This window comes from Berghia stephanieae, chromosome 15 (genome assembly GCF_034508935.2).
Source record: "Berghia stephanieae isolate SIO BIC M18660-M18661 chromosome 15, UCSD_Bste_1.3, whole genome shotgun sequence".
NCBI classification, from domain to species: Eukaryota; Metazoa; Mollusca; class Gastropoda; order Nudibranchia; family Aeolidiidae; genus Berghia; species Berghia stephanieae.
Genome location: NC_088374.1, coordinates 26615367 through 26632866, shown reverse-complemented (window position 1 = coordinate 26632866; position 17500 = coordinate 26615367). Strand labels below are relative to the sequence as shown.

Sequence of the window (17500 nt, the reverse complement as noted above, 5' to 3'; positions counted from 1 at the left end):
ACTACTACTACTACTACTACTACTACTACTACTACTACTAGTAACCACTTCCTACTACAACTACTACTACTATCACTTTTGTTAAAATGATGGGGAATTCACATGTATAATGCATAGACATGTTAAATACTTCTAAAAAAGGTTCTAGTGAATTCATTTTGAACCAATCAGCGTTCCTAAAGATGCCTGCTTGGTAATACAAAAAATCAGACTCATTCAAAATAATAAAGAAAAATAAATGATCATAATAAATTTTAAAACCAAAATACAGTAATCTTAGTTATTATAAATGGAAATAACCCACTTATTTTTAAGCTTATTAGCAATACAGTTTTTAATTGACGGCTTCATTGTCAAAGATGTCCGTTCAATTTAATCTCCACTTAATATTTTCTATTTAACAAGAAGTAAAATCTTAAATGTAGCATTAGGCCATTGAAAGTATAAAATAAGCTTACATGCATAATCCTATGCAAATCCCCATTAATGTATGAGGAAAATATTAGTGAAAATCAACATGATATAACTAACTGGAAATATAATTATAGTACAAATTACAACATGTGATGCATCACACAACAGTTGATGTATGACATAGATGTATGTATCATTGTATCAAATGTATCATTTTCAACATCATTCACCCTTGGGGAAAAATAAACATTAAAATACTGAATCCATTGGTTCCAAAATTCTTACTAAAATACATTTGGCAGGTTTTTCGAGCACTTGCTTCACGGCCAAATGGACTGAGACTGAGATCGATCTCGGGTACCGTCGAGATTATTTCTGATCCCCCGGCCAACAGTGATTGGACAGCTACTGTTAGACCTGGTGGAAAGTACTTTGAGATAGACTGGTGTCCTACCTAAAGGGGAGCAAGCAATTGCTATTGGCCGTTTCAGGGTATAAAAACCGGGATAACAATGGGGCCCAATGGCTCTGAAGGACTACCTTTTAACACTAAAAAAACAAAAAAAACAGAAAAAAACTTTGGAGCCCTGAAGGATTAAGTGGCAATATGACTAAGATTAAGCAAGTTTCTAACCTAAACCGAGACACTTGGCACGTGGCATGTGGCAGTAACATTGAGCTTTTATATAGCGCAATATCCACTTAACGTGCTCAAAGCGCTTTACAAGGGGTCCCTGGTCAACAGCAACATTTAACACATAGGACAAGACATGACGCCTGTTAGGCGATATTACAATTTTTCGGACAAAGACAAAGCTGTTAGGTAACGGCCAGGTACTCATTTTACACCTGAGTACGGTGAGGGAATGTGAGCAAAGAGTCTTTTCCAAGGACTCAACCAGGACCTTCCGATCCGAAAGCGAGTGTCATTAAGAGTCACACATAACATAACATGCTTAAAGCAGACCTGCCGAGTACCACGAAGAATTCGTAGAATTACGAACTTTTGGCTCCGACTGCAGAGCTGCAAATGTGTCTTTGACTCAATAAATCTTATCGAAAAGGAAAGTGACATTCCAGAGAACCTATAGATAGTTCGAAGATGACGTCACTCAGGTCTTTGTTATTGTTTTTTGCCATCTGCGTTTATGAGTAATGCTCACTGAACTATATTAACCCGACTATAAACGTTCATGAATACACACAGTTTTGTGCGTTGGTCCATTATACTTAAGATGGCAATGTTATGAGCTTCTTAGCCAAGTACATACTATCTATATATAAGGCTTGGGAGCATTTTTGTATCGTGTTGAGGACAAATTATAATTTGTAAAGCTATTTTCATGGTGAATTTTCTTTCTTTTTTCCCTGGGAAAACTACAAAATTCTGAACTTTCAAGTAGGCAGCTCCGGTTAAAGACTTAATTCAGGATTATATCCTTTAAATGCCTTTGATATTGTGCAGCCATGTGGTATGACACTCGCTTTCGGATCGGAAGGTCCTGGGTTCGAGCCCCGCTCTGCGCATAGTTGAGTCCTTGGAAAAGACTCTTACTCACATTCTCTCACCGTACTCAGGTGTAAATTGTAATACTAACAGGTGTCATGTCTCGTTCTACATGTTACCTGTTACTGTTGATCAAGGGCCCCTTGTAAAGAGCATTGAGCACATTTAGTGGATAGTGCGCTATATAAAAGCTCTGGATTTTAAAAAAAATTTTTACATGAAAAATACAAAGTCCATTCATCAATATCATCAATAAATCATTAAACGAATGAGTTAGAAAACATTACTGGTCATATTGAAATCTCAGTCGATCAAAGTTTTTAAACTATCCACAGAACATGCATTCTGTGTTTCGAATCCAACATTATTCCACAAGTGAATGGTAATGGTACGAAACATTAAAGATTTTTGTCTATTTTTAATTACAATCAGGATAAGTAAAATTTGAATTTATCTCCTCTTGTAAAATTTAGAAGAGAAAGTAAAGAATTCTGATGAATCAATATTAGTAATCCTGTGTATCAATCTATTGATGCTATGCATTTAGGTAAAATAATAACAACATCCACCAGCTGGATATAACGTACCAACACACAAAACTGTGTATAAACTTGAACGTCTATAGTCTGACTGATATAATTTAATGAGAAGTAATCACCAAAATAGCTGTCTGAAAACGATAATAAAGAGCTGAGTGATGTTATTTTCGTTCCTTCTATAAATTTGAATTTTTTAAAAATAAATTAATTTAAAAAATTCCTTTTATTCATCCCATAGGGGGAAATATGTCTCTAGGGTCTATTTCAAGGGAAGACTGGAATAAACCTAGCGTCAGCCGCAGTGCAGTGTCGCAAATTGAGCTAGGGCGAGGTGACTTGCTCAAGGCTACACAGCGCAGCGGCGGGTGATTGAACTCGGTACCTTTCCTGTACAAAGCAAAGACCGTACAGCTGAGCCACACTGTGCCCACACTTGTAATACATTTTGGCAACAAATCAAATTCCTTAAATTTCACCTTTTAGAAAGATCAATCTTAAAGTAAAAATTTGATCAAGTGTGTGTGAATGGTGCCAGACAAAGCAAGGAAGAAAGAAAAAAAAACCATCCCAAAAAATCAGTCGACCTCGCCTAGAGAATCTGATAATTCAGGGAATTCTGTTTGCTACACATTTCCTTCCCTTGATCTGAGAGTGAGACCGATTGACGTCAAAGAAAAAACACACAAATGTGACCAAGAACATCAAAACAATATTATGCCGGGGCAGTTAAGATGCTAGAAATTGAAATTATAAACATAAATATATGAATACTGACTTAAATATGTTTATTTTATTATTATATGATAATCATTTCGAAAAGATGCGTGAGAGATCCCAGTCCGATGAGAAAAGATGCAAAAAGTTCATAATTAATTAAGTGGTTTTAAAACATTTAATGCATGAGATTTGAGATATATCAGATTTCATAGAGTCTAATTCACAAGGTCTTAGTCTTAAATAGCTAAAAATTTATTTTTTTCTAATTTTAAAGCAATCCAGATTACCTATTGTCAGTTATATTTTAATTCACTTTTTTTTTAAAAGGCATCATTTACATTAGCAAGAATTAAAATGAAATCTTATACTTATGATACATACACTGAGATGACAACACAAAGACTCCAGTTAAAGTTAACTAAAGTTAAAGTGTGTAACACAAAGAGCCGTCTTCTCCAACGATACGTCTAGATAAGACAGATGACCCAAATATAACAAATTAACCCAGACGTGTTCAAGTGATAGAGAACATCAATGTAATACCAATTATAAGTATTTTTTTTCATTCTTTCAGAATGTCATGGCCATGGTGTAAACAATCAAATCAGACATGAGCTGGTACAGTACTCTAGTTCTAGTAGTAATATAATTTACAGGCTTAATCGTGATCCCACCATCATCGTTGTGTATAAGATTGGGAAAAACCTCTATTAATTAGAAAGTATAATACGTACATAGTCATAGAGACAGACTATTTACCAATTTTTTAAAAAACCAACAAACTTGAGCTAAACGTGCACAAAGCGCTTTAAGAGGTCCCTAGCCAACAGTGGACTGACTTAAAATGTAGGACGAGACATGATGCGTCTTATACTTTTCGCTGTGTTTTTATAGAATAGAATGGGAATAGAAGGTATCGACGTCGCTTGATTAGGCCACTGGCCTGTCGCCGAGTCTTTCCAGTCACTGAATGTCTTGTTCACAACTGATCTAATGCATATTTCCCTACCTGATCTTGTGATCAGGGGCTAGCCTACACTACACTTTCTCTACTGATCTTTTGATCATAGCTATTTTGGGTGGGAGGCACTTCTACACTATCCATATAACTTTCCATCACAGCATCTAGTCTATTCTTTAAGGCATTGAAGATCGGCGCTTCAACGACATTTGCTGGCAATGCGTTCCAACGTTCAATTACTCTCTGTGTAAAAAAGTTCTGTCGAAGGGTGGGTTTAACTCTGGGTTTCAGTAGTTTATATGAGTGGCCCCTGGTGACTGATTTTTTGTCTACTGTGAACAGCCTATCCTGAGTCGCGTACAAGCAATGTGTGAACGTCAATAGACCATACTTGGTAGTCCTACTCTGTTCAGGCGCTGTTCATAACTCAAGTCTCAAGTCCTTGAGTCCACCAACGACCTTTGTTGCTCGACTAAGCACACTCTCTATATAAGCTTCTTATATCTTATAGATATTTTATTAACTTTCCTTATTTCTATGTGCATTTGGAAACATTCCATATTCTGGAATGTGGATAATTGTTTAAAAGAGCGGAGTTTCAAATATGTGTCTGGGAATAACGAATTTTCATTATCCCCAGACAGGTGTCTGGGGATAATCACAGTACTCTCCGCCAGAGACAACGATGTTGGCGGCCTGGTTGTCATTTTACACCTGAGTACGGTGAGAGAATGTGAGTAAAGAGCCGTTTCTAAGGACTCAATTCTGTGCCGCTCGGGACGGGACTCTACTCTAACCAGGGACCTTTCGATCCGAAGCCGAAAGCCATTCTTATTCATTGTCATACCTCCATGCTGTGGACCGAAGTGTATGACGCAGTAGTCTTCTTATCAGAATCACACTCCTTCAGTTAAATCAATTTAAAATAAATGAAAGAAAACTATTTTTTTATGAATGCCCTCATTTAATTTAAAGTTACCATAGGGAAAAAAATAATCTTTCTGTAAATCAGCAGAGATAATCATTCATTGGAATTGGATCGTTTGATCAATCTGTTGTATTTTAACTTACATTTTTGTCTCTTCTACTTCTAGCCTCTAAGTGAAAAATCTATACTGTGCTGAAATGATAGGAAACTTACGTAAAAATGCACTTATACTTATAATTCCAAGGTTCAATTAGTATCTAATAATATCTATCATTTTTATACTTTCTAAGCTCTTTCTAGCTATCTGGGACATACACACCACGAAACAACGTCATTGTTTACACAACAGTTGAAGGTACATAACTCTGAAATTATGATGCCGCATTTAGTCTGGTTCTTATTATTTCCCATGACTGATCAAATAATATATTGGTCAGCCCATTCCTCAACCGTAGCTCCATTTTCGTTATCACTGTATCCCTTGGTGCTGTGGCTAAGTCAAACCATTCTTCTTCTTCTTCTTCTTCGTTCCCGCACAACCATTCATTGGTTTCTCACTTGTGGTGGACATAACTGGCCACTTGAATGGCGTTGGTGAAGGTTTGTTGACATATATCATCACATTGAAGTGCGTGCTTTCAATTCTGGGAATTTCCATCTCACTTCTTAATGTCATGTCCTGGCTGTATGTCGCTATTGATTTGTCTTTGATAGCGCGACCGTGAATATCGCTGTCATGTTGTATGACTAGATGCATGCCAGGGGTGTTTGGTGCCTTGTAGACAAAGTATATTTGCCTCGAGGTTGGACAATATTAATGTTATATTTTTGTTGATGACAATCCTTCTACGTTTAAACAATCTTAAAGTCGTCCATGGAGAGGGCTATCCTTTTACCACCCTGACCATGGAAGAATGTGTTGTTGGTGTTGTTGTGCGTGTAGTACCAATCTGTCTTCAGCGAGGGATTCCAGGGACGCAAGGTGGACGCTTTCTACATGTCCCCTCAAGGTAAAGAAAAAGGGGAATGGTTCAAATAGGGAACAGATGTAGATTCATCGAGAATACCATCAATGTACGTACTTAGTTTGAGATCAACTAAAACTTTCATCCAGACACCAGCACATGATCCCACTATACATTCAAAAGTCTACAGAATATATCCAAAACAGAAAACATAGCTAACAATATATAACAGAGAGACAGTTTACAAGACAAAACAAAATAATATCCCAAAACTAATACTAAACATTTGACTGTTTCCCTCACAGTTAAGGATTCCAGCAAGGGCTAAGACAAAACCAAGCAATCCCATTCCACCAAGACAAAGACAGAAAGCAACTCGGAAAACAAATATAAGGGGATAGAGGAAACAGCAAGTGACCATCTGCCCACCATGGGAAGTCAGAGGACTCCACTAAGTAAAAAGAGGTTTTAAAGTTAAAATGACCACCAAAAAAAGTACACTTATAGTTTTAGTCTCTAGACATTATGTTCATTCTGTTTCCATAAAGAAACATGAAAACTTTACACAAGTTTTATATTTATGTCTATTATGCAGTTTTGTGTTTTTCTTTTTAAGGGTTCTACATTTAGGTCACTTCAGCGTCAGTAAAAAGGAAGAAAAAGGAATAGTAGAAAAATTCTAGATATACAATTGAAAATACACAAGAAAAACTAAGACAAAAGGGATTGGTTCAAAATCACATTTTTCAACGTTTATTTTGGAAACAAAAATAACAAAAACAAAACAAATTTTTATTTTGAAGAATAAGAAAGAAAAAAAACGAAAAAAAAAAACCACAGAATTTTAAAAAAATTCATCAAATAACAAAATTCTCCAAAATCTTATAAAAAGCCTACGATATTATTAATGTTACTTTCGTCTTTGCATACAGGCCTGTATCAAAAATATAATCACAATCAAGGCATTTTAACAGTAACAATGAAGAAGGGGGGGGGGGAGTAAATTTGTCTCAAGGAGAAACTTTGGCTCATTGGATTTAGGAGTATTTCGAGTGTTCTCACTCTTGTCGCAATTGTATTTTCCTTATGGACGCTTCAATTGAAGTAACAAAGATATATGATGTGGACCGTTCAGGTTTTCCCCCCTATGTCAACAAAACTGACATGATGAATGAAACACTACGGACCAATGAGAGATGAGAGGATGTCCTAGTTAAGGCAAATAATAAACAACACAATGATGGGACAGGAAATAGAATGCTCCTCATTAAGGAAGCGGAATCGCTATTGGTCATTACTGACCCCCAGGCGCTGGCACCTGCTGGTCAATACTGACGAACAGGCGCCAGCGCCCGGGAGTCAGTACTGACCAATAGGTATCGGTGCCTACTGGTCAGAACTGAATACAGATAAGTGAGAGTTCTGTGGTACTGCTGAGCCAGACTTGGCGCCTGCACTGACGATGCCAAAATTATGGAAAAATGACATTTTAAAGAATAACTTGTTCTGCAACAAATAAATCCGCATTTCCTGTCCCATACCAGTCACAGGTTTTGTCGGTTTACGTGAGATTTGTTTAATAAATTTATCAATTAATTAAACAAGTGAAATAAATTTCAATCCTGAGAAAAAGACCAAATTTGGTGTTGAAACGCCAAACTGGTAGCCTTGTATTTCAGTTCATCATCTCCATCGCGTATGCTCACTGATATGTGACGCCTTCAAGGTTTTTATCTAGAACTGAAAGTAAAAGCTCTTTCATTGTCTCGTCTTTCTTCATTCCGTCATTATTCATTCGAAATTCGGTTTGTCTGATGTGAACAACGCGCTGGGAGCATTCATTTGACTTTTGAGTTGGAGGGACAGGTGGTTAGTTTGTGGTGCTTAGTTGCAAGAAACCTGGTTTCAATGCTTGATGTTATTCTCCAATTGGATGGAATTGCTCACTTCGAGGGCATACATATTGATAAAGAGAGGAATAAGCAATTTAATTTAGATTCATGTGTTGTGATCGGGGCTAGTTCAACTTTGCAATCGGTATAAAGGTAGATGAATGTAGAAGACACTGATTTCATAGCAGAGTTTGATGGAGAGAAGTGGAGGGTTGTGTGGAATGGAAAGACGGTGAGACTGTGTTGACATACACGTGTGGAGAATATGCTAGGGATATACAAAACAGGGAGTTATTTGAGGAGGAAGTCTATCAGTGGATCGAGGATGGTTGGCTGGAACCTTACGAAGAAAAAACATGAAAGAAACTGATTGTATTCAAAATAATGAGAGGAACCACTACCTGGTTCCGATTCCATGCAAGTACTCCCATCTCAATTGTCATACTCACAAACCGGATGGTTGACACGCAACCCACAGGCTAAAAAATGATGGCGTCTGTTTTTGATGGGATTTGATGAAACAATTTTGATTTTTCGATAATATCACGATGTCTAATCAATCTCATACCCATGATACACCCAAACCATCTTCATGTCAATTGTAAACACCATGCAAAATTTGGTGACAAGTCGTCCAGTGGTTTCAAAGCCTTAGTGTTACAAAGTATCCAATTTGCCAGATATATATAATGAGATATCCACTAAGCATTATCAAAGTGCTTTACAACGGGTCCCTAGCCAACAGCAACGCTTAACATGAACGACAAGACATGATGCCTATTAGACGATTTTACAATGTTTTTTCGGTACATAGACAACGTTTTTAATGACCAGGTACTTATTTTATACCAAAGTACGGTGAGAGAATGTAAAGTAAAGAGCCTTTTCCAAGGGCTCAACAATGCTTTGCTCAGAGTGGGTCTCGAAACTTAGACCTCCCAATCCTAAGGTGAGTGTCATACAAGACCACATAGCTTCACAACTCATAAGTCTGTGTATTGTTGCATTAAGCCCTTTATGTGGAAGAGAATGAGATTTGTATCTAAAACTCCAAACAGTTCAAATTCCCTGATTCTTATTATTTTAACACAAGTAAAAATAGTCAAATTGATGAAAGCTACAATTTAATTAATGAAGACAATGTGGACGTTTCAGGTTTCCCCTTTGTCAACAAAACCCAATGAATGAAATACTGAAGACATTTCCTGAACAACACCATCCTCTCATCTCTAATTCTAAGTCCTTAGTGAGTCATTCATCATGTTTTGTTGGCTAAAGGGAAAACCCAAAACGTCCACATCATCAGTCTTCACTCATTAAATTGAAACATCCATTCCAATTAAAAATTGTTATTTTATTTCTTCGAGCATCAAGCAGTAACATTTGTATTATTTTGACACGAAACGATCAATTCCCTTTGTCTTCTTCATTATGATTGTTGTGGTGAGTCAGATATGGAATGCATAAAGCAAGGCTGGAGCCCTGGGACCTCTGGGTACAAGTGCAATATCTAATCCACTCAGTCATCTTGCCCTAGGCTAGCCATGTCAAATCAAACAGAGATTCTATTCATCAATTGGTGCTGATGTCCTTTGAAAGGTGTGAAATCCATACAAAATCATCAACAACCACAACGACAACCCTCCATCTCAGCCATCTTGCCCTAGGCTAGCCATGTCAACCAAACAGAGATTCTATCCATCAGTTGGTGCTGGTGTCCTTTGAAAGGTGTGAAAACCATACAAAATCATCAACAACCACAACGACAACCCTCCATCTCAGCCATCTTGCCCTAGGCTAGCCATGTCAAACAAACAGAGATTCTATCCATCAGTTGGTGCTGGTGTCCTTTGAAAGGTGTGAAAACCATACAAAACCATCAACAACCACAACGACAACCCTCCATCTCAGCCATCTTGCCCTAGGCTAGCCATGTCAACCAAACAGAGATTCTATCCATCAGTTGGTGCTGGTGTCCTTTGAAAGGTGTGAAAACCATACAAAATCATCAACAACCACAACGACAACCCTCCATCTCAGCCATCTTGCCCTAGGCTAGCCATGTCAAACAAACAGAGATTCTATCCATCAGTTGGTGCTGGTGTCCTTTGAAAGGTGTGAAATCCATACAAAATCATCAACAACCACAACGACAACCCTCCATCTCAGCCATCTTGCCCTAGGCTAGCCATGTCAACCAAACAGAGATTCTATCCATCAGTTGGTGCTGATGTCCTTTGAAAGGTGTGAAAACCATACAAAATCATCAACAACCACAACGACCCTAGGCTAGCCATGTCAAACAAACAGAGATTCTATCCATCAGTTGGTGCTGGTGTCCTTTGAAAGGTGTGAAAACCATACAAAATCATCAACAACCACAACGACAACCCTCCATCTCAGCCATCTTGCCCTAGGCTAGCCATGTCAAACAAACAGAGATTCTATCCATCAGTCGGTGCTGGTGTCCTTTGAAAGGTGTGAAATCCATACAAAATCATCAACAACCACAACCACAACCCTCCATCTCAGCCATCTTGCCCTAGGCTAGCCACGTCAACCAAACAGAGATTCTATCCATCGGTGCTGGTGTCCTTTGAAAGGTGTGAAAACCATACAAAATCATCAACAACCACAACGACAACCCTCCATCTCAGCCATCTTGCCCTAGGCTAGCCATGTCAAACAAACAGAGATTCTATCCATCAGTTGGTGCTGGTGTCCTTTGAAAGGTGTGAAAACCATACAAAATCATCAACAACCACAACGACAACCCTCCATCTCAGCCATCTTGCCCTAGGCTAGCCATGTCAACCAAACAGAGATTCTATCCATCAGTTGGTGCTGGTGTCCTTTGAAAGGTGTGAAAACCATACAAAATCATCAACAACCACAACGACAACCCTCCATCTCAGTCATCTTGCCCTAGGCTAGCCATGTCAAATCAAACAGAGATTCTATTCATCAATTGGTGCTGATGTCCTTTGAAAGGTGTGAAATCCATACAAAATCATCAACAACCACAACGACAACCCTCCATCTCTCATCCCTCCTCTTTCTCCATGTTTAGATACTGAGGTGTCCTAGGCAAAGATGTCCACTTTTTCATACAGTTGTACCTAAAATAAAGAATAACAAATATGTATTAGGAAGGTGGCCCGCTTTTTTTTAATCTGGTATTATATCAGGGTGTTCCATGTACTGAAAATTGACGTTCAGTTCTAAATATCAAATTAATGAGAAGGATAAATATACAGTGGAACTCACTTAAGATAAACTCCTTGGGAGCAGAAAAAACGTTTATCTTGAGCAAGATCTTATCCATTTTCAAGGGAAACAACCTTTCAATTCAAAATTTACAATGGGGTCAAGATCAGTAGCCTCCCCAGTTCATTTGATAACCGACTATTTATTTTGTTTGTTTGTTTGTGGGGAGGTGGGGTTAGAAGACCACTACAGAGGATCGAGGCTTATTTGTGTCTATTTAAACCACACATTAATTAGTTATATAGGGATCAATGACGACTCAAAACATTTGTCTCAATCTATACTAATTTCCACATTACAGTAAAATGATAATTACGATAGATGAGTGCCTGTTCCTAATTGCCCATAATAGCGGGTTCTTCTTTAGTGATATAAATAAAAACATCAAGCAGAAAAAGAGAAAAGACTTTTCTTTCATTCAAATAATAAAGGTAAAAACTATGACTATGGCACAGACCTGTATTCATTGTTTCCTTTTCGAACAGACTAAACTCTGCATTTTACCCACAGCAGGACTTGAACAGTCAACCTTACAGGTCAGAAGTACATGTGTATTAAAGTGGAGTCAAGATAAGATAAAACTCACTTCAGATAAAATCTATGTTTAAAATCCTTCCATTTTATTTTTTCTTATAACAGCCAACTAATCAAAAGCGGTTAAAATAAACAGAAATCTATCTCTGTATAGATAAAAAAAACTGCTCTCAGCCATAGTGACCTTATTTTCCCACCCCCTTGCACCATCCTCTCCCCTTCCTCTAAAAAAAAAAAGCATGTGGACTATCTAATGACAAGACTTTGCATGAATTGTTGATGAAGAGTCACGCACTTCATTTTCATGAACAGGGGAGGCTGGACTTTGAACTTTCACTCATTTTGAATTGTATGGTTGTTTCCTTTGAAAATTGATAAAATATAAACCTAAAAATTAGTCCTTCAGTGCCTTCAGCACCATTCGGCACATGGAGCCGGATTTTATCAAAGTTGCTATAGCGTGAAATAGACAAAAGCAATTGCTTGCTACCCTTTGGATAAGACGTTGGTCTATTGCAAATTACGTTTAATCAGATCTAGCAGATGGAGTTAGCCAACCACTGCTCGATCGACCATGATGAGGGGGGGGGTCGATCCTGGTCCCTTTGCATGTGAAGTACATGTCTACCAACTGAGCTATCAAGACCTCTTGAGATAAAACATTTGCTAAAGATATACTTTTTATTCGGACCCCAAGGAAAGTTGACTCCATTGTAGTTTTCTTACCACTCACCTTTCCAAAAGATAGGTAGCCGTGTATGATAAAATCAGTAAAAATGACATGAAAATAGCCCACATTCTTGCCAGTCTGGAGAGAAAGGATAAAAATAAATATCCTGTCATTTCATTATTTGTCATATTTGATGTATCATCTATTATCTGTATCTGGAGAATCGAACCTTGAAAATTCAATTAAGAATTAAAACCATAAAATAATATATCAATTTTTCAGTTTTTGAAATGTAAGAAAGTTTATTCATACTCCATTCTTAACGTATAGAAATTAACAAGAAATAAAATATATCAATTTTTCAGTTTTTGAAATGTAAGAAAGTTTATTCATACTCCATACTCCATTCATAACGTATAGAAATTAACCAGAAATAAAATATATCAATTTTTAAGTTTTTGAAATGTAAGAAAGTTTATTCATACTCCATTCATAACGTCTATAGAAATTAACCAGAAATAAAATATATCAATTTTTAAGTTTTTGAAATGTAAGAAAGTTTATTCATACTCCATTCATAACGTCTATAGAAATTAACCAGAAATAAAATATATCAATTTTTAAGTTTTTGAAATGTAAGAAAGTTTATTCATACTCCATTCATAACGTCTATAGAAATTAACCAGAAATAAAATATATCAATTTTTAAGTTTTTGAAATGTAAGAAAGTTTATTCATACTCCATTCATAACGTCTATAGAAATTAACCAGAAATAAAATATATCAATTTTTAAGTTTTTGAAATGTAAGAAAGTTTATTCATACTCCATTCATAACGTCTATAGAAATTAACCAGAAATAAAATATATCAATTTTTAAGTTTTTGAAATGTAAGAAAGTTTATTCATACTCCATTCATAACGTCTATAGAAATTAACCAGAAATAAAATATATCAATTTTTAAGTTTTTGAAATGTAAGAAAGTTTATTCATACTCCATTCATAACGTCTATAGAAATTAACCAGAAATAAAATATATCAATTTTTAAGTTTTTGAAATGTAAGAAAGTTTATTCATACTCCATTCATAACGTCTATAGAAATTAACCAGAAATAAAATATATCAATTTTTAAGTTTTTGAAATGTAAGAAAGTTTATTCATACTCCATTCATAACGTCTATAGAAATTAACCAGAAATAAAATATATCAATTTTTAAGTTTTTGAAATGTAAGAAAGTTTATTCATACTCCATTCTTAACGTATAGAAATTAACAAGAAATAAAATATATCAATTTTTCAGTTTTTGAAATGTAAGAAAGTTTATTCATACTCCATACTCCATTCATAACGTATAGAAATTAACCAGAAAAAGTGTGGACTAGTACTTATATCAATAATGATGAGGAATATAGGTAAAAGATGAAAACAGAAAATAAAGATATCACAGTGTCAGAGAGCCAAACTCAGGATTCAATTCATACGACACCCACTGTCTGTCTGAGAGAGAGAGAGAGAGAGAGAGAGAGAGAGAGAGAGAGAGAGAGAGAGAGAGAGAGAGAGAGAGAGAGAGAGAGAAAGAGAGAGGGAAAGAGAGAGAGAGAGATCAGTGAGCAGTCACACTAGCAATTGAGCCACTCAGTAATTTGTTGAATATTGATGTTATACGTTTAATCATAATACTCACCAGTTCTGCCTGTCACTGTCAGATGAATAGTACCAACAAACACGAAACTGTGTAACCTTTAAGAGTTATAGTCTAATTGAGAGAATTTAGTGTGAACAAATCACCCAACTGAAGGTCTAAAAACAACCAAAAAAAAAAAACTGAGTGACGTTATCCTATAATTATTTAATAAAAATAATGATTATTTATTTATATAGTGCGTTACTATCCACTGATAAAGAGCTCAGCAGTGCTTTACAAAACAAGCACACACACACACACACACACACACACACACACACACACACACACACAGATAATTATTATACTTACATCAGAGAATGACCAACAATGACCAATAATGATGAGGTGGCACCAGGGTGGAAGTATGGGTCATTACCACCTTTAGTTGATGCAATCTTTCCATTGCCATCATGACCACGACAACTGTCTGTGTAGAAATTTATCTCTGACAAAATTAGAGAATTAAAAAAGTTAAAAGCAAAGCAGTACAGCACACTGATATAACTTTAATAACGGAAAACAGAATAGAAGCTTCCATTTATTTCATGAAGACAAGTTAGTAATGGATGATTCAGAGTCTCCCCTTTGCCAACAAAGCACAATGAATAAGACACCAGTACAAACACTTCTATTTCTATCCTAAGTTTTTTGGTGTTTTTTTTACTTCTTACAGCTTCAGGCAGCAACATATGCATATTGCCAGCTATGAGAAAAGAGACAGGATGTCTTAAGGATGAGACCAGCTACAAACCTGTAGCCAACATCTGATTGGCTTGGAAGGGAATATTTGTACTGCTCTGTGGTAATACTCTTCAACAGTCGTAACGTCACTTCCTTCCTAATGACGCATGGTGACTTAGTAACACTGGCTCTAAACTATCGGAACAATGGCGGACGCCCGTATGAAATAGTTCTCCAGCGAGCATAAAGGGCATCCAGAGGGGGGAAAAAAACATAAATTTGATCATGTTTTGACTTTTACACATTCTGATCACAAGGCATATGAAAAGTTCTAGCCAGCATGAAAAATAAACAGTAATGATTTTCTTTGTTTAGAACCAAGATGGCCACTGTTGCCGGGCAGCGTGACATCAGACTATTGAATCGTATTGGGATACAATGAAAGTTGGTAAAAATATAAACTCTTTATTTACCTCTAACTGTCGACGTCCAGCCATGAGAAAAGAGACAGGAAGTCTTTAGAATGCAACCAGCTACAAATAATGCATAACCTGTGGCCAACATCTGATTGGTTTGGAGACTGGGACTGTAAGGGAGCGTTTGAACCACTCTGTGGTAACTGGAATACAAAGGTAGTCAGTGAAAAGAATTACAGTTTAACCATCAATGATGGCGTGGACAAACCACCATCCCAAATTGAAGACCACCAACAAAACCTAAGAATGGAGCGCTGCTATCGGCTACCCTCCTCCTGAGTGAATGCACACAATCAGTCCTTTGTAAAGCGCTTTGAACACATTTAGTGGATATTGCGCTCTATGAAAGCTCTAGATTTTTTTAATGCATCCTTCTTGTACTAACACTCTTCCAATATCCATCACTGCCTAAATCCAGGTACTAATTCACACCTGAGTCAAGTGGGCAGTATGTGTTAAGTGCCTTACCCAAGGACATGACATCGGGACCAGAATTTTCAGCAATCACTGTCACTCTTTAATATTGTTCGACTTTTGTGACAAGCAGATCATGTCTCTTTAGAGTTTGTTAGTAGTGATATAGAAGAAGCCTCACCTGATGTAAGTGACACCTGTATATACCAGACAAAAGTACAAGTATAGTCTGCGTGGTTCCAGTCCAAGTTTTTGACTTACAGCCTTGAGAATACCTGTATGAGTCTCCAACACAACAATCTAGAAAATAAAGAAGGAAGAAATATCAAAAAAGAAATGGGCCATTCCATGTCAAGTGGACCAAATTTTCGGAAATTGGGAACCACACCCCTTTTGATTTTCCTCAAACTTGGCTCAATTGAAGATACTTATGAGACATGAAGAAAACCAAATTTTCAGTTCAGAATATGGATATTTGAAAATTTTACAATTTTTTGAAATTTTGTCTCAAAACGAGTCAAAATCAAATTTGCTCGTGGGTCCATTTTTGAGATGCTATAACTTTTTTATTAATCAACCTAACTCTCTCAAATTTGGTAATCCTGTACAACTTTTAGCATAGATTACAATTATTCGAAGTAAAAAGGAATAAAATGGGAGAGTAAAAAGTTCATGAATTACAATTAAAGCATCCAAGAAAAAGGAAGACAAAGGGGTATTGGTTCAAATAGGGAACAGATGTAGATTCCAAGAGCACACTATCAAAGTACTTAGTTTGAGATCACCTAAAAGTCTCATCCAGACACAAGCACAGGTCCCTACTAAAACGAAATACACTCAAATGTTTACAAATCATATGTAATACATAAACAAAACATAATACAGTGCATAAAAGAGAGATGATTTACAAGGAAAATATATTATCTCCCAAAACTAACTATACATTTGACTGTTTCCCTCCCAACCAGGGTATCCGGCCAGGGCCAGGACAAGACCAAGTAATCTCATTCCAAGACAGAAAGCATTTTGGAAAACAGACATAGGGGGATAGAAGACACAGTATGTACCTTCCTGCCCACTATGGGATGTCAGGAACCCCACCCAGGAGTGTACATCTGAACCAATGACAATCCACAAAAGATAATTCAGATGTTGCAATAATCTTTTCCATGGAAAAGAACACGGCAGAAACCAGTGGGAGAGGAAACAGGAAGAAGATAATGGAGGTGGATTGGACACAACCTCAGAAAGAATGACTCCACTATAACAAAGAAAGTATTGGACTGGAACCCTCAGGGCAAAAGATCAAGGGGAAGGCCACGGGGAACATGAAGAAGAATTAAAGAAGCTGATATACAGAGAAGTGGTAAGACCTGGAACGAGATAAAAAAAAGTTAGCTGAGGATAGAGAAGGATGGAAACTGTTTGTCTGTGGCCTATACCCTGACCCAGGGTGATAAAGGCAATGATAATGATGATGCAATAATGGATATTTTTTATTTTCAGATGCTCTGCTTCAAGGGGCGATGTGATCTTGCAGTATGACACTCACCTTTGGACCAGAAGGCCTATCTAGGGTTCGAGCCCCACTCTGAGCAGCACATTGTTGAGTCCTTAAAAAAGGCTCTTACTCAAATTCTGTCATCGAATTCAGGTGTAAAATGAGTTAAGTTCACTATCTCTGACGGAAGACAGTTATAATATTGCCTTACAGGCACCGTGTCTCTTCCTACATTTTAAATGTTACTGTTGCCTAGGGGACCGTTGTAAAGTGCTTTGAGCATGTTTAGAGGATATAAGGCTATATAAATGCGTAAGTTTTTTTTTTCTTTTTTGTTTTTTTTT

At 36.8% G+C, this 17500-nt stretch overlaps 2 protein-coding genes across 5 annotated transcripts in view; both read right to left on the bottom strand.

The window, feature by feature from the left end:
• Window positions 1-5402, bottom strand: part of LOC144960242 (synaptic vesicle glycoprotein 2C-like) — an 84398-nt gene extending 78996 nt beyond the window's left edge. The window contains exon 1 of one of the 2 annotated variants that reach the window (XM_078893258.1): window positions 5210-5402. The gene's annotated coding sequence lies outside the window, so the exon portion shown is untranslated. The remainder of the gene's footprint in view (window positions 1-5209) is intronic. The other variant, XM_078893256.1, reaches the window with a different exon arrangement.
• Window positions 5403-6761: 1359 nt separating this feature from the next.
• LOC144960307 (uncharacterized) overlaps window positions 6762-17500 on the bottom strand; it is a 12265-nt gene continuing 1526 nt past the window's right edge. The window contains exons 3-9 of one of the 3 annotated variants that reach the window (XR_013642834.1): window positions 15837-15955; window positions 15239-15384; window positions 14394-14529; window positions 12458-12532; window positions 10848-11042; window positions 9237-9456; window positions 6762-9085 (exon numbers count right to left, since the gene is read on the bottom strand). Coding sequence is in view for 1 of the 3 variants with exons in the window: in XM_078893364.1 (XP_078749490.1) it covers window positions 10967-11042; window positions 12458-12532; window positions 14394-14529; window positions 15239-15384; window positions 15837-15955 (552 nt within the window). In the remaining 2 variants the exon portion in view is untranslated. Of the gene's footprint in view, window positions 11043-12457; window positions 12533-14393; window positions 14530-15238; window positions 15385-15836; window positions 15956-17500 lie in introns of all 3 variants that reach the window. The other 2 variants (XR_013642833.1, XM_078893364.1) reach the window with 2 other exon arrangements.